General features: G+C 29.9%; 1 protein-coding gene across 9 annotated transcripts in view; it reads left to right on the plus strand.

The window, feature by feature from the left end:
- LOC122512364 (plasma membrane calcium-transporting ATPase 1) overlaps positions 1-25,066 on the plus strand; it is a 221,545-nt gene that overhangs the window by 157,767 nt on the left and 38,712 nt on the right. For 5 of the 9 annotated variants that reach the window (XM_043628151.1, XM_043628150.1, XM_043628154.1 and 2 more), the window contains one exon: positions 11,881-14,297. The exons of 3 other annotated variants lie outside the window; for them this stretch is intronic. In XM_043628151.1, coding sequence (XP_043484086.1) covers positions 11,881-12,381 — 501 coding nt within the window. In that variant the 3' untranslated portion in view covers positions 12,382-14,297. Of the gene's footprint in view, positions 1-11,880; positions 14,298-25,066 lie in introns of those variants that run through there. One more of the 9 variants, XR_006302616.1, reaches the window with a different exon arrangement.

A 25,066-nucleotide genomic window follows, 5' to 3' on the forward strand; every position in this document is an offset into this window, starting at 1 on the left:
CTTGCTCGAAATAGAGCTCAAAATGGGAAAAAAGTCCGTTTAAAGCCGGATACTTCTGCCACCGTCCACCCATGCTTTCGTTAGTTTAGCTGTCTGAGTGTGCTGCGTGTCCCGTATTTTTTTACATATTTAATGCAGCATATAAAAAATACATTTACCAAAACTCATGTAAAATATCATATTTTATCAAATCTACTTATACCCCACACACTAAAACTTTTAATATTCAAATTGAACTGACTGTCGTCATTTTATACTTTTACCATCTGTAACTTTAAATTGTTCAGTTCAATTTAATTTTCTCAATTTTCCTTTCATTTACATCCTTTTCTATCTTGTCTTCCTAGTAACTGTTCTAATTTAAATTCTTGACATTGCTTTCTTTACTGGTTTTTTCTAAAGTTTGTGTATACGTACGTGTATTTGCCAAAATGCGTGTAAAAATATGCTTATTTTGTTGCGTTATTTACTTTGTTTGTTATTTGGTTGTTACTTAATTTGACTTGAACTCTAAAGTCAAGTCTATTGACTAATGGATTCCTTGGATCATTAGACACTAATCTCTTATGTTGTTCTAACAGACGAATTGAAAAAGCAATAAAAATACTTACATTGTATGGAAAGTTGCTTAATTTTTAAATTTGAAAACTTTTATGTTTGTCTTTCAAATAGAATTAAAGGAAATAAAGTAGTTGGAAAGTTGAGAGTATATAGCTTTTTATGGTGAGTTGTTTGATTAATCTGATTGGACACACACCATTCAAATTCAAAATTAGGTATTCACATTGCAAAAATGCAAATCAAACTCTGAGCAGAGTCTACACGCAGAAAAATATAAAGTAACTTTTACTACTTGTATAGTAAAACATTTCTGGTATGAAGCATTTCTTGGAACTTTTACTACTTTCAGAGTAAATTTTGCTACGTTCAAAGAACATATTTGTTAAAAATTAGTAAAATTTACTCCGAAACTAGTAAAAGTTACCAGAAATGTTTTACTTTAAAAGCAGTAAAAGTTATTTTACATTCTTCTCCGTGTAAGTATAATGTAACACACGTATACGAAAATAACCCACCCGACATGAATAATCTCATACATGTAGGCGAAATCTTCTATTAATCTTCTTTTTACATAAATTGAGATGTAGCAAACTGTCAGAACTACATATAATAATGTATGCGAAGCTGTGAGTCGCATCGCTCGTCCCAGTGCGTTCTCCTCGATGACATCAACAAGGGAAACCATCGATCAAGTAGATGATACTTCATGCCCATAATTCGTAGTAGCTAAGATAACTTACCTACACGGAGAGAAAAACCAAGCTTTTATAGTATGAACAGTCATACTTATTTCGTAACAGAATTTACATACAACGTTCTACCTTTAAATGCATGGGACATCAGCGTACTACGATTGCAAGAATTCATGCTTTTTCGGTATGAGGTTGATTCCAGAATGGACTCGACGCGTCCCCATTTGATTAGCATTGGGACGCGTTGCGTCTGCGTTTGCGTCGAGTCCATTCTGGAACCAACCTGAGTTTCATGCAACTGTAGTATAAGGCCACGCCCCTTAAGCAGGAACGTCCATACAAAATGAGCGTAGAGGGCTCCATACTAAAAACGCTTGGTTCTTCTCTCCGTGTAGATCAGCCAAAGGGTCCTGATGGCATGTGGACTAATTGAAAAATCCCTTTAGTTAGAAAAGGTTCAAGATATGCCTAGCCTTTTCTTACTAACGTGATTTTTTATTTAGTCCGCATGCCACCAGGACCCTTCCTGGATCTAGGTCAATTGTGTATCTTAGGTAGTAGCTAAAAGCAGCTGTGTTTAGGGGAGTTATAGGTATCAATGGTTTTAAATGAAAAGTCTCCACGTTCACGCCATAGTACGGCGAATTTCAAAGCTCTAATTATGCTATAAAGTAAAACGTGTTGCTTACAGGCCAAGGCCATTACACAGTTCATTAAAGGTTTGACCAAGAAGACTAGAAACAGGAGGTCCAACTCCGGTAGTGGGGGTACGTAATTGTTTGGTTTCCAAAAGTAGGCTGATAAGTCATGAGTCGCAGTAGCCTTCTGCGCATATTACCTACAGGTGGTAATTAAAAAAGCAAATATTCACTTTACCGATTCATATACGTAAATAGAAATCAATGTTAATATTATGCTGAATTACCACCAGGTGGTAAATTAAAAGTTGGTCTGCGCAAAAGGCTACCGCGACTCAGAACTTATTCAGTTTGCTCGCGGCCTCTTTCGGAAACCATATTCGTACGTATTCGGCCTGTACCCCCACTACCGGAGTTGGACCTCCTGTTTCTAGTCTTCTTGGGTTTGACAAACGTAAAATAATGCATGTTTATATGGTGCCACGGTGCTAAAAGCGTAAAAAATAAACATTTATTTATTATTATTTATATTTTTATAAATATTTTTGATATTACATTTATAATTTATATAGAAAATATTTAATGAAAAAATTTAATATCAATATTTTTTTTATATTTAGTATTAAAATTTGTGTCTGTTGCAAGAGAAAGAAGATGCTGCAAAAAAGCACAAGTTAAGAAGGAGACTTTCAGCAAAAATACCTTAGTATCTATGACCCCCAAACGTAGGCTGATTTTGAATCCTCGTGGGGTCTGCTTATCCGAATTCGTACTTGCTATTGAAAGCTTTACAAAAGACTACAGTACAATAAGAAAGCAAGGCACCAGCCACAAGTACAGTAGACTCTCGATAAATTGAACTTCAAAGGAGCGTAAAAGAAATTCAAATTACCAAAAGTTTTATTTATCGCATGTTGTAATGTTATCAACAGTTATTTAAGGGACCGTCATCTTACTTCAATTTTCGCTACAAGAGTAAACGATAGTGATTCTTAAAGGATTTTTGCCGTAGATTACGAATCTGTAAATGAAATTGTCCCATCACGTATCAATTTTGAGAAAAACGGGATCAAAGTGTCAAAAATCGCATTTTTGTCACTTTTTGAAGCACTATAACAAAAGACGGCAACGTGATAAACAACCGAAATTTGTTACTCGGGGGTTTTCGAGGTCGCTGATTACAACAAACGGCATGGCAGCTTCAAGCTTCCTCTTTACCGTCCGCTTTTTATCGATAAAATAAATAATTAGAAGCAAACCATTTAAATTATTCATTAAATAACTTGTTTCAAACAAAATGTGCCGTTCTTTAATTCCCTTACCATATTAGATTTTGAAAAACGAACATCGTTTACTCTTGTAGAAAAAAACATTAATTTGTCGACCATAGTTTACATAAATTACATAGTTTTAGTAATCATTACAAAAAGTAGTCACATATCCTAACTGAAATATAATAGACAATTAATTTTTAAACATAAACTTATTGACATTATTTGTTAAATGTTATAAAGGAAAGCAAATACACATTTTGCATTAATAAAGACAGATATTCATTAGAAGAAATGTGCAACGTACACTGCGCCTGCTATCTAGAGAATTTTCGAAGCATTCAAATTAATTTTTCACGTACTTTTCAACAAACGTTGATTTAAGTTTCACAACATATAAATTACTTTTACAATTTATTCTTCAACTGCGCGTTATATTTTAAAGAACATAACTTCCTTGATAGGTCTTCAATACTTATAGGACTTTTTTCATTATTTTGTGAAATTTCTATATTTTTTAACGAAATGTGTGAGAAATCCTAAAGAAATTATGTCCCATTCAGAAATCATGCAAATTCAAGTAAAATATTACACATTTTTACCGCGTAGAAAAGGTCCCAATTTCAATCAACTTCTTTTTATTTTTTACACAAAAAATTTTATTAAAATGTTAGTAGTTATTATAAATTAAAACAGATTTTTGAGTGTACATTTCTTAAAATTTTTAAAACTGTATTAAATTATCGTTTTAAACATCAAGGAATCCGAAAATATTGGTAAAAAAGTTATATACTTTCATCTGTCTTACAATTCTTTGTACGCTAGACACAAGGAAATGTCAAAACCGATTATAATGCAACAAAGCAATATGATAGGTATTATTGATCCATTTATAAGTTTACATAATTCAATGCTTTATTGCATTACTTTTCAATTTTCTACAATTATATTTTTGAGATCAACACAAAACAATTTAGAAATAAAATTTAAAAAAATACTGGTGCAAATTTTAGAAAAAAATTTTATGGTGAGTGTCTATAGGTCCTTCATTCAAATTTTTTATGTAGAATTATAATGTTTTTATTGACAGTTGCACAGACGACAGTTATTTTTCTCCTCAAATTTGTGGTCAATGCATAAAAATATACGTATACACAATATGAAACCAAAATATTAAAAAAATAATGGTGTAATATATGCAAATGTGCACTGAATATTTTTAAGACCCATTAAAGAAAATATCTTTAGAACTTGAATGAATAAAATTTTCATGAATTTCTCTTAAATAATATTTTATTCTATCTTTTTCTAATTTTTCGTCAGTTTAGTTACTGTAAGTTTCTAAAATTAAAATATACTTCAATTTTTTAATATGTTAACAATTTCTCCAGTCGCGCTGAAAGAAATTTTTGCTATAATTTATTCATTTTAATTTTATACGTGTCTTACAGCACATAAAAAATATAAATTATACTTTTGTCTCTAGCAAAATTGTAATTCGCGATAAGCGACTTTACTATCCGCGAGAAAATGATAGGCCCCTGAAAAATGTTCGAATTTGACTTGAAATATCTCTGTTAAAAAAATTATTTGAAAAAAATGAGAAATATTTTTGGAAAGCGTGGAATCTTATATGTTTGTATACGAAAGGCCAATATTGGAAAAAAATTGTTGCACCGTACAGGTGCAGAATTACATCACAGTGTACCCCATTTTTCGACATTTTTAAAAATGGTCGACTTTGGTACAAGATTTTACACGGAAGCGATTATTCAAAAAATTCGAAAAAAGAACTATTTATTAATTGAATCTGTCCAAACGAATTTGCTTTATAATTATTAAAAAATCTTAATTATTATTGTATTTATTAACAATAATAGGAGACAATGTTATCTCTGGTTCTAATAGTCTAATTGAAATAAATCAAATTGGAAGTTGTAAATAATTAATCTTTTTATTATCTTAGCTGATTAAGAAAAACGAAATTCTTCTATTAATTACATTTTTCAACATTTATTTGGACAGTTTTTTTTTCTTGAGAACAAGTGTAAAACGGTTGCGAAAACCCAATTTTTTTCGACAAAATCTTAACCCTGTCATAAATAAAAATCTGGCATGCACTGTATAGCCTATGTAAAAAAAATTCTAAGCTTTGTTCTGAGTCCACATTTTGGAGAAGTTCGTAGTATTATTTATGACAGGGTTAAGATTTTGTCGAAAAAAATTTGGTTTTTGCAACCGTTTTACACTTGTTCTCAAGAGAAAAAAACTGTCCAAATAAATGTTGAAAAATGTAATTAATAGAAGAATTTCGTTTTTCTTAATCAGCTAAGATAATAAAAAGATTAATTATTTACAACTTCCAATTTGATTTATTTCAATTAGACTATTAGAACCAGAGATAACATTGTCTCCTATTATTGTTAATAAATACAATAATAATTAAGATTTTTTAATAATTATAAAGCAAATTCGTTTGGACAGATTCAATTAATAAATAGTTCTTTTTTCGAATTTTTTGAATAATCGCTTCCGTGTAAAATCTTGTACCAAAGTCGACCATTTTTAAAAATGTCGAAAAATGGGGTACACTGTGATGTAATTCTGCACCTGTACGGTGCAAAAATTTTTTTCCAATATTGGCCTTTCGTATACAAACATATAAGATTCCACGCTTTCCAAAAATATTTCTCATTTTTTTCAAATAATTTTTTTAACAGAGATATTTCAAGTCAAATTCGAACATTTTTCAGGGGCCTATCATTTTCTCGCGGATAGTAGATTTTTGCTTTTTCTCTACTTTCGTAATTTTAGTTTTTCATTTTTCTACACAGATCATTTTCAGAACTTTTTTCGTAAGCCGAGGTTTAATGATAGAACGTCCAAGCTGGCTGCCTTCTGAAAGGCCGAAGAAACGCAGATTTTTCTGTCCACCCCTGGCATTTAATCTAGGGCCTTAAACTTTAGGGTACTCAAAACATTATAAACATAACATACTAAATCTGTATTAATTTTATAACGTCATGAAACAGAGGCTTCGACGTTCTATCATTAAGAAAGGTACAAATTATACAAGTTAGTTTAAAAATTGTTGACGAATTCGTATGAACATTTTTTGAGGTGAATTATTTTTTAAAAATATACAATTATAATTTTTATAGAAATGGTATAAGAATGTTATAAAATTTTCATTTTTAATACATTCTGCTTTTATTTAAATCAAGGAAACGTCAGTACAAATGTACGCTACTATTTTAGCTTGTACGCACTTAAAAATTTAGGGACTAAAAATTAATAAAAGTCAAAGATGATTTGAATATTTTTTTAAAAACAATAATTAAAAAATGATAGAATAAAACGTTATTTGAAGAAAACCTTAAAAATGCCTTTTTTGGAGTATTTTAAGATGTTGAACCTCAACCCCTCAGTCAATAAAATATGAATGTTGGTAATTTCCTCATTTATTTGCTTACCTATTGGCTATTGTACCTATTGGCAGCATTAATAAAATGTGTCTTCCAAATATTTTCCAATAATATAGATATGCAATTATTTATACTGTTATTTAGGTTGCCAAGGGATTTTTGCATTTAGCTTTCGACACTTAACCATGGCACTTTACAAAGTAGGAATTAAACTGAAAACAGAAGTGACAAAAGACAATTAATGAGAGACCTTGAAGTAAGCTGAATTAAAAGTGTGGAATTGAAGACAAATTTCAATACCCCATTAATCCCTTAGCACCCCAAATGTCGGTAGTAACGCGGAAACCTCTCATACTCAATTTGAATGTCTGGTGTTACATATTTCAATGCAGCATAACTCTCTTTTGTCTACATACCTTATATTATGTTACCTTGTACTCCTTTACTTTTTATAATTTCTTTCTTCAAATAGAGTCAAGTTAATATTTAATTTCTGATTAACTTAATAACAACTGCCAGTTTCCAGAAAATGAGGGCCTGGAAAGTAGAGCCGACATAATAAGCTCAGTGTGTGTTCACACACTATTCAGGACCTCAATTGTGGAAATCGACAAATTAGATAATATTTAATATAGGTATATTTAATACTTTTTCAATTCATCATATTTTCAACTTTTCATTTTATTGTTAAGAAAGGAAGTACGTAAGGTATTATTAACATTCAATATTTATTTCCTTATCTGATAAAATATCTTTCAAGTTTAACTTAAATAGAGCACCCATAGTTTTCCACCTACATATTATCGATGGGTTCTACGAATGGAGTCTGTTTGTATATACCCTTCCCTACTTTACCCTCTACTGCATAAACAGCCTCACAGTAAACTATCATTCCGTTACCGATGAAGCAATAAAGTGATGAAAATGAATAACGATCTATTATTTTGCTACTCATGAGAAGTGTTTCAACCAAAAACATTTAATTTTAACTTAAACAAACAATTATTTCTGAGTTGCCACAGGTCAGGGAAATCAGGGAAAAGTCAGGGATTTTTTATTAAAAGTACTGGAAAAAATTCAATTTTTAAAATTTATAAGAAAATTCTGAATTTTGGTGTATTTTTTGTTTGTCTCATGAACTATGAAATTGCAAAGAATTCTAATACAAACCCTTCAATATCAATTTTTAATGAATTTAAATAGAAATTTTTAGAACAACTGAATACAGAAATTCAATTATTTTTAAAAGTGATAAACTTCTTCGCATAAATCCAATTATGTTAAAAAATTTTTTTAAATTCTTGTTAAAATAATTTGAACTATCTTTATAAATAATAAAATTCTTCTCCGAAATTCAATTTTTTATAAATTTCTTCGCACCAATTCAATTATTTTTAATTTGGAAATTAAGTTTCTCGAAGGAATTCAAATATATTCAGAAAATTAAAAAAAATAGTTCTGAGAAATTCAATTATTCCGAAAAATTTAAATAAACTTCTTTTAAAAATTCTATTATTTAAAAAAATGTTGACAATATTCTTTACAAGATTTTGTTAATAAAATTGCAATTATAATAAAATTTCCATTCAATTATTTTCAATACAATAATTCTTCTTAAGAATTCAATTATTTTCACAAATAATACATTTTTTATGGAAATTCAATTATTTAAAAAGATTTGAATAAAATTCTTCACAAGAAATCTGTTATTTTCATATAGTTAATAACATTTTTCTCGAGAATTCAATTATTTTCACAAATAAAATTCTTCACAGGAATTCAATGCTTTAAAAAAGTTTTTAATGAAATTCGTCGAAAGAATTTAATTATTTTAAAAATTTTTTTATAAAATTCTTCATAAAAATTCAATTTTAAAAAATATTCAATTGTGCAATTCGCAATTCGAAACTTTGAATTTCGAATTGGCAAGTTCGAATCGAATTTTCTCTCGATTCGAATTTTGCACATCTCTATCAGGGAAAAGGCAGGGAAAAACAAAATTCAATTTTTGTGTCAACCCTGTATTTTTAATCATGACTTTTTCACATTTTCATTAATATTTTCAAATATTTTTTTTTATAAATTTATTTTTAATAATAAATTAAGTTTCTTTTTTAAGCAAATTATTCATTTGTTCGTATTATTTTGTTTAAATGTCGGTTACAAAATTTGAATTTACTTTTCTGAAAAATTGCAATTCGACAGTTCTTAGACTAATTCTTAGAATTTAAAAAATATTAGACTATTGTTTAACTGTATCAAAAGTTAGTCCGTTTTCATCAGTAACGGAATGATAGTTTAATATTCGTAGATCCCATCGATATATTTAATAATGAATTAAATAGAGCACATAGAAGTCTATTTTCTGTCTTCCCTTTCTGATCTTTTCTGGGCTACAAAAAATGCATTTTTAAAAAGATCTTAAGTCTCACAGGGGTCTATAAAATGGTAAGATTTCGAAGTCGATCAATCAATTTATTAAACTACAGCTTTTCTGCGTTTGACATTTTTTAAATGCTTTTTTACTTGGATGCTTTAAAAACATGAATTGCGGAACTTTTGGCATTTAATATTGAGCCGTTAATATAATTGCTTCCAAGTTTTTTCTAAAATTGTATTAATTTTAATATATAAAAATTTTGAAAGCACAGCAGACTGGTGTGTTGTACTTTTAAAAGTATTACAATTTGATAGTAGTTTTTAATGTGCATAATTTATCAACTTTCAGGTCAAAATTTTATTGATAAAAATCCTCAAATCTAAGGAACATTTTAAAGCAAAAAAAAAAAAGAAAAATCGATTTGTTTGAAAATCCTTGACCAGAAAGCCCCCTTAAAAATAGAATTAATTATATATATTATATATCACAAAATTCACTGTATTAAAAATGATAGTAAGGAAATAAATTATTAATTATTACTATTATTAATAATAAATATATTAAATAGGTATACTCACAAGAACAGTGTAATTTTAATCTGACAGTTGAAAATATGAAACTTTTAAAAATGAATATTGAAGATAAATGTTTTTCTTAAATAATTATTGAAGAAATTTTCCCAGAGTTTTATATCACATAATTATTTAATAAGTGTGCGCTACTTAAAATTCATGAAAGATTGTGAACCCTAAGGCCCGTTGCACACTGGCCGATTTGTGTCGGCCGACAAAAATTTTTCAGTTAACTGAAGAAGAGCATGGGCGCTTGCACACTGGCCGATTTTAAAACGACACGACAAAATGTCGTTTGGTTGTCGTCCAAATCGACTGGAATGGACGACAGTCGGTGAATGTCGGCGATGCAGTCGCGCATTGAAATCAATGGTTGCTTGCACACTGGACGACAATTTGTCGTCCGTCGTCGGTAGTTTTTCAGAATTAAGTATTAGAATAATGAAAATTAAACCATTTTTTTAGAACAACAATCAAAGAAAACGAAATAAATTAATTTGTTAAATATGATTTATTTAAATAATGAAATTAATTAATTATTTATTTTTTAATATCTTTTATTTAAACAATTTAATTAATTAAAAAAATTTTTTGTAAAAAATTTATTCAACTGTTTTTCCTGTTCTCTCATCTGATTGATTGGATGAACCCAGTAAGCTCGTTTAATCCTTTGACGATTAATACGATGCCGATGCAACAACCAAATTGCAAGAACTTTTTTTGAATTCACCATTATTTTAAAATATTCTCTTTTCGTTGCACGCAGCGAACTTTTCGCAGGTTGACAAGGTACTGAAAATGAACCTGTAAACTGCACAGGTATATAGTCGAAAGACGAAGGGTCGGGCGACAAAAATCGTCCAGTGTGCAAACCTCGCTCGACCGACATTCTGTCGGCCGACACGAATCGGTCAGTGTGCAACGGGCCTAATGATGGTCAAATTATTTGACATATTTTATCAATTGAAATTTACCTGATATTTACAGTCTGCTAAGTATTTTTACTTACCTAATAATTATAATTGCTTTCTTTTACTTGTGATAATTAAACATATTTTGAGTAAAACTTGTTAAGATCAACTGAGTTTATCAATTTGGACATTTTTTTCTCATTCGGAAAATATTTATAATGATGCGACAAGTAAAATTATTAAAACGTGATGTTGACTTGAATTTTTTGACATTTTTATCACAAAGGTTATTTAACGCACGCAATATTTTTCTCCACACGCTCGCAATTTATAATTATATGATGAAAAGAGCATAAATTATGTTTAATTTGTGTATTTATTTTATACCCTGATGCAATAATGCACTCGCGTACGTATTTCTTTTAATTTTCCAGCACGTATGACGAAAATTATATTTTTTGAATATTTTCATTTTTTTCGGTTCAATGGAGCTAAATACACGCTTATGAAATGCTTATGAAATAAAGAACGCCGTTCTAATGATGAAAGCATGTTCAGTGTTCGTATGTTAAATAAAACTTGCTGATTGTTTTAAAACTGTCTCCATAGATAATATACAATACTTTTGAATGCACACTTGACAAAGTGATGCTACCCAAATCTTATACCTAGGGTTTCATTCTGATCGTTAATTTTATCTATTCTTATTCTTATCTTGTCTCTTTCTCTGTGTCTTTTATACTCTTCTCTTCATCATCTATTTTATTTCTGATGGTGCTTTTTTTAATTTCAATAACAATTCTTAAGAAAGGTGAACATTATAAATTTGGACTGCCGCGGACCATTTCTAAATGGAAATAATCTTTTTAATGCGCAATTTAATTGTGCACATTGTGCTGATAAACTTACTAAACATAGTCAGGTGTGTATTCAAACTGAAAATAATCAAAATTTAAAATTGCGGTTTGATATAAATAATTATTGGAGAAACCCCTGGAATATGAAATTTCACCGTTTTTTGGTGGATGACAATAATTTTTACATCAAGAGTACCTTGAGAGTACTTGAGAGTACTTGAGAATCATGTCGGCAAGACTGACAATTGACAAAGGTACTCCTGAGGTAAACTAAAATTAGTAGATTTTTCCGAAAGAAATCATTACTGCTACTCATAGTCAAAGCCAAAAGAGACTTTTACCATGATAGTTTTTCTTTAGGTACTTGTAGGTAAGTGGAATGTGTGTATCAGTAACGATTGCTTGTAAATAATTTCTTGACCAATAATAAATGCAGAATATGAAATTGACATTTGCATTCTTGAAGAATTCTGATAACGAATTATATTTGAAAGAGTAATAGAAACGGCGTGCTTGTGTGTTACTAGCTTGCTTCCTTGCCTCCTGATAGAACACCCTTCCCTATTTTTACAGCTTCGAGTAATCAGAGCTTTCAAGTCGACTCTGGAAGATTTGGAGGAGCGTCGCTCTGTTCATAGTTTACACAGCTTACACAGTATGCGCAGTTCACGCAGTCACACTGGACCCCGACCACTATCTGACTTCACTTACATTGACGAAGACCCGACAAACACCGCGCTGAATGTCTCCAAGCTCTTTCATAAAGGAAGCCATGTCATTGTCGACCAATCGCAAGAGCACGAAGTCAACAACCGGGGATCCAGAGTACCAACACTCAACAGTCCAGCTTCACCGCTGCTGCTGCACGTTCCTGGAAGTGGCATAGCGTATAATCATCATAATTCCACCGCCAATAGCAATAGATTCAATAATATTTTCAGTGAGCCTTTGAGCCCCAGTCACACGCTGCAAACGAATGTTAATGAGGATAATGCGGTCCACTCATTTCGAATTAGTTCCAGTAATTTGATCCTTCCCGAAATGCCTAAACTCGTACACGAGACAAGCATTTAAATGGAAATGTCTAGTATTTCGCGATGAACAATCTTTTGTGAAACTCAGTTTTCCAATTATTTTCATCTTTATATGATCTTCTCAAAAAATTTCATGCTTGGATTAATATTAAAATTCTTAATTAACATAATGTTTCTTTGTGCTCCTCACCCTCGTCTCGTACCTCTTGAGGTCGACTTACTTACTCTCTCTCTCTCTATCTCTCTCTTGTACTACTTTCTTGCTTTTAACTTTCATCATTATCATTTTTTTACTTACGAATAATTAGTTTCGCTTTCGACATCATTTTGTTTGTAACAAGAAAATAAAAAAATCAGACTAACCTGGACTCATGTGTGATCATAATCTTATGATAGTATTTGAATCATTTTTTGTTGTAAACAGGAGCAAGTTTCACGTCATTCAAAATCGAGACCATATTCAGGTTTGCCAATAGCTCGTCTGTTGAACCTGAACTTTCACATACAGGCCCATCACCTGTAACGCATTTTCCCTTGATCAATGCACGAATTGCTAACTGATAAACTGATAAACTGATAAAAACTGATGTAAAAAGAAAATCAAACCATGAATAATCTACATTTTGAATTGAATAACCCTCAATCATGTAACTAACTGTGTTATTCTCATAATTATTGCTGGCTTAATTATCCAAAACCAATGACTAATTGACAACATTAATCTGCTTGCACGTTCAGATCCCGTTAATCTTTGAAATATTTTGCTTGTTTGCCTGCTTTGCTTGTTTGCTTGTGGATTTGATATCGATTGCAAAATGTGATTATTATTAATGATCATTCTTCAACTCATATTTATGTCATATCATATTAAAGATTGCGACTGTATTATGCTACTATTGAAAATGATTGTTTGTTGCATAGTCTTTAATAAGATTTACATGATATCTTTAACTTTGGGGGAACGAGACGATAGTAGGGGGAGATTCGTCATGTCAAATATGGAACAATTGTATATTCTTGTACTTTAAACTATTTTTAAGAATTATTACTGTTTAACATGTATCTACATGATTCTTTCCCCTCTTGTTAAAAAATAATTATATTATTTTTCGTCGCAAGTGTACTTAGCAACAAGCATCAATCCTGTTTCTACTTTTCAACAACTATTAGTTACTATTATTCATTTCATTTTTTAATTAATAGAATTCAATTAAAATATCAACATCAGTGGGGCTCACAGAGGCAGAACGTTATAAAATTTAATATTTGGCTATTGCAGTGTTTGCAAGTTTATTTCATTTAATATTTTCAATGTTGAATCAAAGCATTTTCCGAGGTTAAAGACACTGTTAAATTGTAAAAATCTATAAAATGAATCCATAGAAATGAAAAACAAAAAGAAAACATTTTAATTTTGCTTGGTAATGTAAGTTTTATTTTATTTAATATAATTTTTAAGTTTACATCGTTAACATATGTGCTTCTGCATACAATACTTGAGATATGCAGACGCATTACATTTTACTTAACAACTGTTGTTAATCATATTTTAGTTTAATGTTAAGTTATATTGTTACAAGTCGCCGAAATTGACAATTACATTTGTTTTACAATTATAGAATTCAAAAATTAGTATTTAAATTATAATAGTACGTCCGATGTCCTGATAAATAAAAAGTCTGGGCATTGTTTGAATAAAATTACCTTCATTGCTTGTCTATACTTTTCTTTTGAAACTTTCATTTGGAAAAATAAAAAGTATTTAATTAATTCGTTATATATTCAGGATGGAAAATTTGTTGCAACTGACTTCCTTAATTTAACAAATACAAACTGCTATCTTTGCAAACCTTGTAAAAAGTGTTTCATATATACTATTAAAGCGAAAGAAATGGACTTCTTTTTAACATCGTTGTAAAAACTCTTAATCAAAAATAGATTTCAATTTGATTTTTACATTCATTCTACATTCTTCCTCTTTTCATTTATTTATTATTATTATTATTATTATTATTATTATTATTATTATTATTATTATTATTATTATTATTATTATTATTATTATTATTATCATTATTATTATTATTATTATTATTACAGAGAAATTTCCAAGGAGCTGATATCTATAGCAGACTTTTATTAAAACGACAATTATTTGCACTTTTTCCAATTAAAAGATAATTTAGTAGATAAATTTAGTAAAATAAATGAATATTGCAAGCTTTAAATAATAATAACAATTCAATATGTGTACGTCCCCATGAAAAGGGTCCACTTTGGCACCATTGGTCTTCTTGATAGGGGCGTATTTTTGATAGATTATATTTGGAACATTTTCAGTTTTACGAAGACGTTGATAGGAAAATCGACAAGTTACAGTGTTTCAAAGTACTTTAAAGTTAAAATTGCCTAAAACCTACTTTCAGGATGTTCATTATCTTCATTCTACTTAGAAATTAAGCATATTTTAATGATTTGTATCCACCAAAGACATCTTTATAGTGACAAATAAACATGTCTTATATGTTTTACTGATCTTCCATTTTGGAAATAAAGGAAATTCAACAAAGTAAACTCTTTCTTTTCTAAAATACAACTGTCTTTTCTATAAATTAAAAACTCTGGGTTCGACTTTTTTTTAACTAAAACTAAAAAACTAGATTAAATTCAATAAGCATTTTTCGTCAAATACTAATATACATGGAATAAATATTCTGTGTTGCTAATAAAAAACACTTCAAGTTCGGTTGGTGCAATCTAATGTGCTGTCTGAGTTTAGCATAGATGACTATCAATTTTTAATTTTTAATTATTTAATGTACGGAAAAGTAATCGCCAGAGAATAATAATAGTAACAGAGTAAAATAATTAATGTTGTTAATAGTGTTATGCAGGCTTATTCAAAAGAATTAAAGGCGCACCCTAGATTAATTAATAATTCTAATTAATTACAACATATACGTCGTTTATTATAACGAATTCTTCTCGCATTTTAAAAACTTTTCTAATTATGTCGATACCTCACCGTTCTATCTTCGCGCCACGTTTAAAACCGCTCTATCTCAAATTTAACTCTTGATTGCATGCTTTTAACAACATACACCAATTGGACAGAACTGCATAAAAAATAAAGAAATTGTGTTTATAACAAATCAAGCAAGTTGAGATAGCACTGTTTTAAGTGCGACACGAAGCTAGAACAGTTTTACACTGAGGTATGGATTTCAATGTTTAAGTTTTTCCTCCTCACTTTTCCTACACTAAGGAGACTAATTTTTCTGTGCTAAATTTTAACTTATCAATTATCCATTGTACGGATAAGAATTAAGTTTTTACTTTTCCCATTCCTGTCATTTCTTTTGTTCGAAAAGATTTAAATTAAGTCGTGCTTTTCAATTTTTTCTTTGAAAAAGTAAACAAATTATATACTTTTCTTAATGACAGAAACCTAAACATTTCCCAGTTGAAAATCCCTGTACAAGATCATGTATATTTTCATGTACAAGATCTTGCACGTGACCAGAAGCGGACATTACATGATCACGCACAAAAAATTTTACCAGTTTCTGCATGAAAAAGCTACTACGTAACCCTCAAAATTAAAAAAAATTTGTTGAAGAAAAAGTGACACCAAAAGTGTACTTAAATATGTACAAGTTTACAGTGGAAAAATTTTTTATGCATAATTTCCAATTTCCGCAACTGGTTATTATTAACCACATTATTTTTCAGAAAGTTTGCTACAGACTTTGTAATATTATTGTCCCTATTTTTGTAAATTTGCAGTACAAATTTTCTACATCAAATTTGCACAGACATAAATTGAAATGTATTAAAATTTTATTTGTTATATTTTTTCCACACAACATTTTGAAGGATTAATTTTAAGTTATTTACATTGATATTTATTTTATTTTTAATAAATATTTCTAAAAATCAAGTTTTATTTCATTCTATTTTTATCGCGTAAGTTTTTTCTTAACTGAATCAATTTATTATTCAACGTACAAAATATCAAATTTTAAAACACAAAAGTTTTATTTCTTCGAATGGAGTTTCAAGTTTTAAAAATTTTATCACTTTTAAATTAAATAATAAATTTAGTGAGTTAAGAAAGAACTTATAGGTATAATAAAAACAGGATAAATTAAGACCAGTTCAACAAAAACTCATTATAATAAATAGAATAATATCAATGTATAAATAACTTTATATGAAAGTTTATGAAACAGTAAATTATTAAATATATTATTTCTTTAATGTAAAAGTTGAGTACATAATTATAAGAAAAAGTTTGTGAAATAAGTGTGTGTTATGAATCGAAAATTAAAAAAGTAAAGCTTACGAAGAATAATTAGGAGCAAGTATTATAAAAAACAAATATATTCTTTAATATTTTGTGTGAAAAGAAATATGTTAAATAAAGCTTCTGTATATTTTAATTTTGTCTTCTTTCATTTAGAGAATGATAAATTATCAGTTAAATTTTATTTTCCACATTTTATTAATCTTTAAATGAAAAATAAAAAATGTTAATCGCACCCTAAATCTTATGTAGCAGTAGACATTTGCAGGCTTCTTTGTAAAGTAATCCTACTGAAAAATAGTGTTTTATGTGAGACATGAAATAGTATTTGCTTGTAGGACTCCCTGCAGTTTATCAAATTAGAGAGATCAGATGTTCTCCTTTTAATCACTGAAATTATTGTGCATATTATTTTAAATTAGTTTTATTCCAATGCATAAAGCAGTCTGTAATTCAACCCATTTGTAAATTTTTCAATTATTTCTATAAATATGTATAATATATTTCCACTAAATTGATATTGATATCTCTAAAATTAACTTGTAATATAAATATAAATATTATTGTATTACAAACTTCAGGAAACGATCATCTTTTTCTCAAGTTATCAATTAGGTCTTTAGGTCCCTGGTTTCAAAATTGAAAAATTTTATAAAATTGTTATTTAATCTTTAAGAAATGCCTTTATTTTTATTTTGAAATTTAGTATTGCCAAAATTGCCTCTTTTCACTTGAACGGACACATATAATAAGAATTATTGATTAAAAGAAGTCAAACGATTAGAAATTTATATTAAGAAACATATTTAAACTTGAATAAATTTTCAATATTTTTAAATAATGGTTCTTAGAAGAAGTCGTATTACAAAAATTTTGAAAGGCTTTTTAACAATATAAGGAAATCTGGAATACTGTATTTCGCACTTGAAAAAATAGCACTAATGACAACTAAAAATTGATAACCGTCATCTGGGGAATGTGGAGGGTTGCAGACATAATATAAGTCAGGTAAATTAGCGTAATGATTTTAAAAACACAAAGTACACTAAGAAAAATTCTACGGACCTTTCTTGTATTTGCTATTTTGGTTGTTAATGAACATACCAGATTGGTTGTTGAAATAAACTTTTGGCTATTTCAACAATTTGGAATTGTTATAGCAATAAAAGCACTTCAGTTCTTTGCTGAAATAAAAGACTTGATTGTTGAGACAACTAAAATTTCGTTACAGTAAATGCAAGTAAATGCAAGTAAATGCAAGTAAATGCAACAATCCCTTTTTCTTCGAACAAGCACATTGAAAATCGTAAAACGTAAATAGAAATCTTTACATGGGAGAGAAAAAGACGCAATTATCATTCGTTCTTTTCTACCCCATGTAAAGTTTTCTATTAACATTTTAAGATTTTTAATATGCCAATTGGCCTTGTACTTGACGGCGTTTTTGCTATCACTGATTAACATTCTAACGCGACTAATATATAGTTCCAAAAACTTTTGAGCATTAATATCGAAAAATCGCTTTAGCCACATATTCTACACATATTTATAGATGTGATTTATAAACAAAATTTTTCGATTTTTTGAATCCATCACACGGGATGACCCCCTTAAGTTTCAAATTTACTTAGTTAAGTAGCTTACGTATATCGCGTTCATGCAGTAATAGTTAAGATCAAGATCTTTTCGAATATAAAATATGTCCTTTCCGTCCTTAAAGGATATTCACGACGCTATTTTGGTTTGTCCTTTAGTAATCTTTTAACATCTTTTAACATTTGTAAGTTTTTGGAATTATAATAGTAATTAACTTTACAAAACTAGGTAAATTACCTCAATTATTTTATTTACCTCAAGCACAGTTAAACTATAAATATGCGAAAGATTACAGCAAAAATAAATTTTGTCTCTTTTATCTCAAGTAAGTTTACACTTTTACGATTTTTATTGTGTGTTGGTCTAATAGAAAACCATCTCGACAATTTTGACTCTCGGTATTATTTGACTTTCTTAAAATTGTACCTTTGCTGTAGACACAAATAATTTTTTTTTACAAAGACAATCAAGTGAATGCAAGAAAGTTATTTCATTTGTATCTTCCAACTGGTAAGTGATATTCAATAAGTTTTGAAGAAACCATTTATTTGTAAACAAATGGATGAAATTGTATTACAATATTTTTTATTTTATTGTTTCAATAAAAAAACACAGAAACTTGAGGACGTAAGACTAAAAAGAAAGTTTAATATTTAACCCCAATGTCAAATGAGAACTCTAACCGACGCGACGTCCAAACCAAGATCTTCGTAAGGTAATCTGTCACGAAATTTGTGACATCGAGATAATAACGTGTCAGTATCACATAGCAATATATTCTTATGGGAGGTTGCAGTAAGTTTCAAATGCAAAGTTCATAAATTTGCAGGAGAGTTTACTGTCATTCAACGGGAAGCTGAGGTAAGTGATATTGGCACTTTGGTTGATTTTTGTTTGTTTTTATTATTGAAATTACAACCTAAGCGACAATGTCACTTACCTAAGTTTTCCGCTTTAGGACATTTTAAATATGCACAAAAGTGTGCAACAAATGTAAAGTTTACAAACCCATTAATTCATTCAATATTTTACAAGAAAACTTCGAAATCGTAAAAGCTTTTGTCAAAATTATTTATTTATTTTCAAGATTAATGGGCACAAGATGCTTTAGTGCAATGTATACTTAACCAATCCTACAAGAATAGGAGTACTAACTACATAACTAAAATACGTTAACAAAAAGATAAAAAGATAATTGAAACATGCAGGAAAATGGTTGGATAATAAACACAAATTTCTATTGGATATAGAAGAAAATTAGCAGTTATATATCTAACTAAAGTTAAGTGTGAACAAACGCTATTTGTCATCATGATATCACCTTGATATTACTTTAATTTTACATTGCAAATTTGGAACATTACCCTGTAATATTGCAGTGATCTTGCTGTGATATAAAAATGTTCTCTACATGGTAATATTACACCGTAATATTAAAATGATTTTATATTTTAAGAACAAAAAAAAATTTACAAGATATAAGTCGACTTACCAGTGAGTCAAACTTACTTGTATTATTGAGATTTGCAACGAAACATAATATTTGTAATATTAAAGGTGTAATAATAATATTTGTAAATTTGACTTACTGGTAACACTGTTGATTCCTAAAGCACAGGGTTCAGGATTCGATTCCCACTTTGTGAGATTTTTTTCGTGAAATATAAAATCGTTTTAATATTACTTGTAATATTACCATGTAGCGTGCTACTTAGGTCATGTTCATTTGTTTATTAAACTTTAACATAAATCATGTTCAAATAAAGTATTTACTGTATTTATTATTTCCTTTCATTTTTTTTCTCATGAGGCCCATAAATATTCCCAAAATGACAGTTGACCGAAATATTATTTTTAGAAAATGTCAATTACTTGAACAGTATTTATAGCAAAATAGAATTTTCATGAACTGCCGTTTTAACGGGCCACCTAGGTAGAGTCAAACCTTTCTGGATTTTCAATTTCCAATCTATGAAACAAAAAACCAAAGAGCCCCAGTCTGTCTGCACTCAATAAGTGCGATAAACTCCTATTCTCAACTCCACATGAACAAGCAGGAACCATCCTCCAACCCAAACGCTTAAAGATCCGAGCAGACATGACCTGTTCGAAGTCTAGTAACAAAATTAATTACAGATCTGAAAGCCCTCGATCCTGCTCCTTCATCTCCCCATGATTAACCTCGTCAAAGCATTTCCTCAAATCTGAGCAGGGAAGACAATATTCTTCTTGAATGCTGTCGCTGCAACTAACTTCGTTGTTTGATCTGCAGTATAGTAAAGGTACACTCTCACCTCACTGCCTGCCTGCCTGCGCAGGCAGGCGCCATAAGAGTGAGAGAGAAAAAACATTTAATTTGAATTTTCTTACTCTCTTACTCCTATGTGTTACCATGTCAACCTGCAGGCAGGCAGGCAGGCAGTAGGAGCTGTGCTAGCGCCTTTAGGATATTGTAAATTGATCGAATCCTCCTTTAGTGTTTAAAGCTGAAAGAATCCTGAGAACGAGCTTGGAAGACGGCTCTTTAGAGAAAGAGTATTCAAAATCAGCAAGCACTCGCCTTGCGTCCGAAAGAATAAAACATTCCGAATGCCCACCCTTTTAGCATAAAGGACAGCAGAAAGTATAGCATATGCCTACGCTGTATAAATAGAGGAAAATTGCTACAGGGCGACACCAAAGCGAAAATTAGATTCAAGAATATAGAAAGCACTGCCGGCCGGATACACGAATGGTCGGGGTATCTTTCACGCACCACCAATTCCAAATTTCCACCATCTTCAATCGTTTCCTGAATCAAGTCGAGTTGTACATCACGTTTCTTAGAAATCACCCTCCAAGGAGATGAAAGTCAGTTGGACGATTAGATCTATAGGCACAATTCAAAAATGGACCAGGAATACACAGGAATCGTGCTCTAGAGCTTGGTAAGATTCCATTTCAAAACACACAAAACTTTAAACGCGTTTCTCTCAAAACGATGATTTTTAAACCGGCGAACTACATAACTCTCAGCTTCCAAACCACCTTTGGTTTTTTCAGATCGGATGTGTTTAAGAGGTTGTAGATCGTTTACTTTTTCATCTTGACTTTGGAACCCTCTAGTACTAAAACCGGCATAGCAAACAAATTTTTTTATTCTTGAAAGGCAAAAGTGGCAATAATATGATGCAAAAAGTTTAATTGCTTTAAATAAGAAAAATATTATTTCGTCTTTCTTTTTACTTAGAACAACTTACTTTTTTAATTAGCATAAAATGTAACTTACTAATACTTATAAAATTCATGACAATCAGATTTAAGGATTAGGTCTGTCACATTGGATTCGACATTTCGAATGTTTGAAAACTAACATTTGATTCGTAAACAGCAACCTGTTTGGAACACCAACAGAAAATTTGTATTTCAAAATACTTTGAATTTGTACTCTATTCGTGTGATATATCTTGTTTTAATTCGCTCTTCTTAACGGGTAAATAAACAATCCCTAAAAAACCCGAGTAACAATTTTACGAATTTCTTAAAATCGATTGTTTTAATAAATTTTCAATTGTGGTGTATATAATTAAGAATTGAAATCAACGATCACTCCGAGTCAAGCCCATGGAAAAATTAAAACAAATCTTTTGACGTTTTCAACAGCAAAGTTCTCCTCTTCAGAAACTATAATTTTATTAAATAAATTTATAGACAATAGTTTCATTACAATATTAAAATAAAATGATATTAATCGAATTATCAATTATTATCGTAAAAATTGCGAAGAAATTAAATTATAAGTACAAATTTAAAAAAAGAAAGAAAGGAAGAAACGTCCACATCTCAGCGCATACGTTATCTTCTGAAAACTTCCCAGTGAGAAATTGCCAATAGACTTTAATCGGTCCAATATCGGTCCAATATTGGTTGCCGTGCTGGGCGCCGATTGACTCCCAATATTGGACCAATATGGGCTGATGCTTGGGATGTAACGGGTTCGCCAAGCATCGGTTGTTAATATTGGTCCAATATTGGCCGAATATTGGCAACCAAGAAAAAAAATTTTTTTAAATAAATTTTTTTTAATTAAATAATAATAATAAAAAATTAATGTTTATATTTTTTGTTTAATATATTCATTTGTTTAATTATTTATTTTTAATAATTCATGTAAATAATAAATAATTTATTATTTATAAATTATAATTATTTAAAAATGCAGCAGCTATTAGGAAATAGCATTCTGCAAAAAAATTCTATCATTGAAAAATCAATGATAGGCGAGAGATATCTGCGTCATTAAGTAGATTCGCAGATGATAGGCAAGAGATATCCGCGTCATTAAACAGATTCGCAGATATACTCTGGTCTCGCGACGAATCTCTCGATACTTATATACACTGGAGTCGCCGTGTCAGTTGCGAGAACGGTTACAGCGTCCCTCTTGCGGCGGAGATAAGAATTGTCACGTAAACTGCTAAATCGCTTTACCGACGGCCTTATTATACCCGCAGTTTACGTGACAATTCTTATCTCTGCCGAAAGAGGGACGCTGTAACCGTTCTCGCAACTGACATGGCGACTCCAGTGTATATAAGTATCGAGGGATTCGTCGCGAGACCAGAGTATATCTGCGAATCTGTTTAATGACGCGGATATCTCTCGCCTATCATTGATTTTTCAATGATAGAATTTTTTTGCAGAATGCTATTCCCTAATAGCTGCTGCATTTTTAAATAATTATAATTTATAAATAATAAATTATTTATTATTTACATGAATTATTAAAAATAAATAATTAAACAAATAAATATACTGAACAAAAATTATAAACATTAATTTATTATTATTATTTAATTAAAAAAATTTATTTAAAAAAATTTTTTTCTCTTGGTTGCCAATATTCGGCCAATATTGGACCAATATTAACAACCGATGCTTGGCGAACCCGTTACATCCCAAGCATCAGCCCATATTGGTCCAATATTGGGAGCCTTTATTGGACCGATGATTGGTCTCTTGGCTCCCAATATTGGACCGATATTGGACCGGTAAGAAATTTCTCACTGGGTTATAATATGAATTAGTGTCTAATCGTATGCGTTGAGGCGAGGACGTTTCCTCCCGTGTAGAAATTTTGACATGGCCCTGGCCGGCTCCAGACCGGGCTTCCCTGTATTATGGCAATTTCTACACGGGCTCCTTTCTTTCGTTTTTAAAGTATGTACTTATAATTTAATTTCTTCGCAATTTTTACGGTAATAATTCGATTAATATCATTTTATTTTAACATTGTAATATACCTATTGTCTAAATTTATTTAATAAAATTATAGTCTCTAAAGGGGACAACTTTGCTGTTGAAAACGTTAAAGCAATTGTTTTAATTTTTCCATTGGCTTGACTCGGAGTGATTGTTGATTTCAATACTTAATTAATTTGCGGAGACAATCTCTTATTATCATAGGGTCCTCCCAGGAGTAGCGATTAGCCTATTAGAATCATTTTCACATATTACCGCGTCGAGCAAGAATTTGAGTAGCATCCGAAATTTAGAATTAACCCCTAGTTTTTCAGGGTCAATTTTCTAGAAAAAACGTGCTGCGGTTATCGTTGGACTCGCGTAATATAGAACTCATTTTAGAACGGTTTCGCATGTATACATAAATAATTGCACAGGGTGGCGAGTAGAAGCGCGTAATAAATTTTATTTATTTTTATTTATTTTTATTGTTAACAAGGAATCGATGTAACTCTCGTTGTCGGCATTCAGTGTCTACGAGGCTCTAGAGCTCTTGAATAAGATTAGAATTCAACTGTTGATGATCCGGTTGTATTTAGAAGAAGTTTTCTACACATTTCTTCTTCTTTGTCAAGAAAACTATACTACCGTCGGAAATTATCGGTACGGCTGCACGCGCACGGCCCGAAAACATAACAATCTTTAAATCACGATTTTTTTGTAAATACAAATGTCAGAAAATTAACTCTTCACACGCAGAGTTTTAATTTATTTAAGTATTTTTTTTTAAATTTCTGTGTTGTGTTATTATAAATGTGTGTCATCATAATGTCCATGCGTTTATTAGTGTTAATTTATTTATTTAACTTGATGTTAATGTTTATTTATTTATTTATTACAAAATTGGTTTTATAATCTTTTATAGTTATGACTCCAAACTCTATGAATTCTCTGACGTTTGATGGGTGAATTTATTTTTATTTTTTGCTGACGAATGTCTATTTATTAATTTTTATTTTTGACTCCCTGAAGAGGAAATCATTTAGATTTCGAAACGTTGGAGTAAACTAATTTTTAAAAACTATTTGTCCGAATGTTTTCGTTTCATTCTCCTTTACTATTATTAACAAATATACCATTCGAAAGATTATTAAATTCTACGATTAATGATACATAACTGAAAATTTTAATAATTTATACAAAGATTGCAGCAATCGACAAATTTGACAAAAAAATTTTAAAAATAACATTTTTTTGGAAATTTTCTTAACCCCTGCACATTTTTTAAAAATTGTAGAAAAAATTTGAAACTTATATAGGTGTGATCATTCAAGTCTCATCTTTAATTTAAGACTAAAAGAGTTTAAAAATCTTATTCGGTTCGTGAGATATCATTATAAACGTCCGAGCATGTTTTTTGACAAATGCATTGAATTAGTCGATTTTGAATGGTTTTTGGCTGAAAATGCTCTGCCGTTTATAATGATATCTCGCTAACCGATTAAGATTTTTGAACTCTTTTGGTCTTAAATTAAAGATGAGACTTGAATGATCACACCTATATAAGTTTCAAATTTTTTCTACAATTTTTAAAAAATGTGCA

This window comes from Leptopilina heterotoma, unplaced genomic scaffold (genome assembly GCF_015476425.1).
Source record: "Leptopilina heterotoma isolate Lh14 unplaced genomic scaffold, ASM1547642v1 Lhet_97, whole genome shotgun sequence".
NCBI lineage: Eukaryota > Metazoa > Arthropoda > Insecta > Hymenoptera > Figitidae > Leptopilina > Leptopilina heterotoma.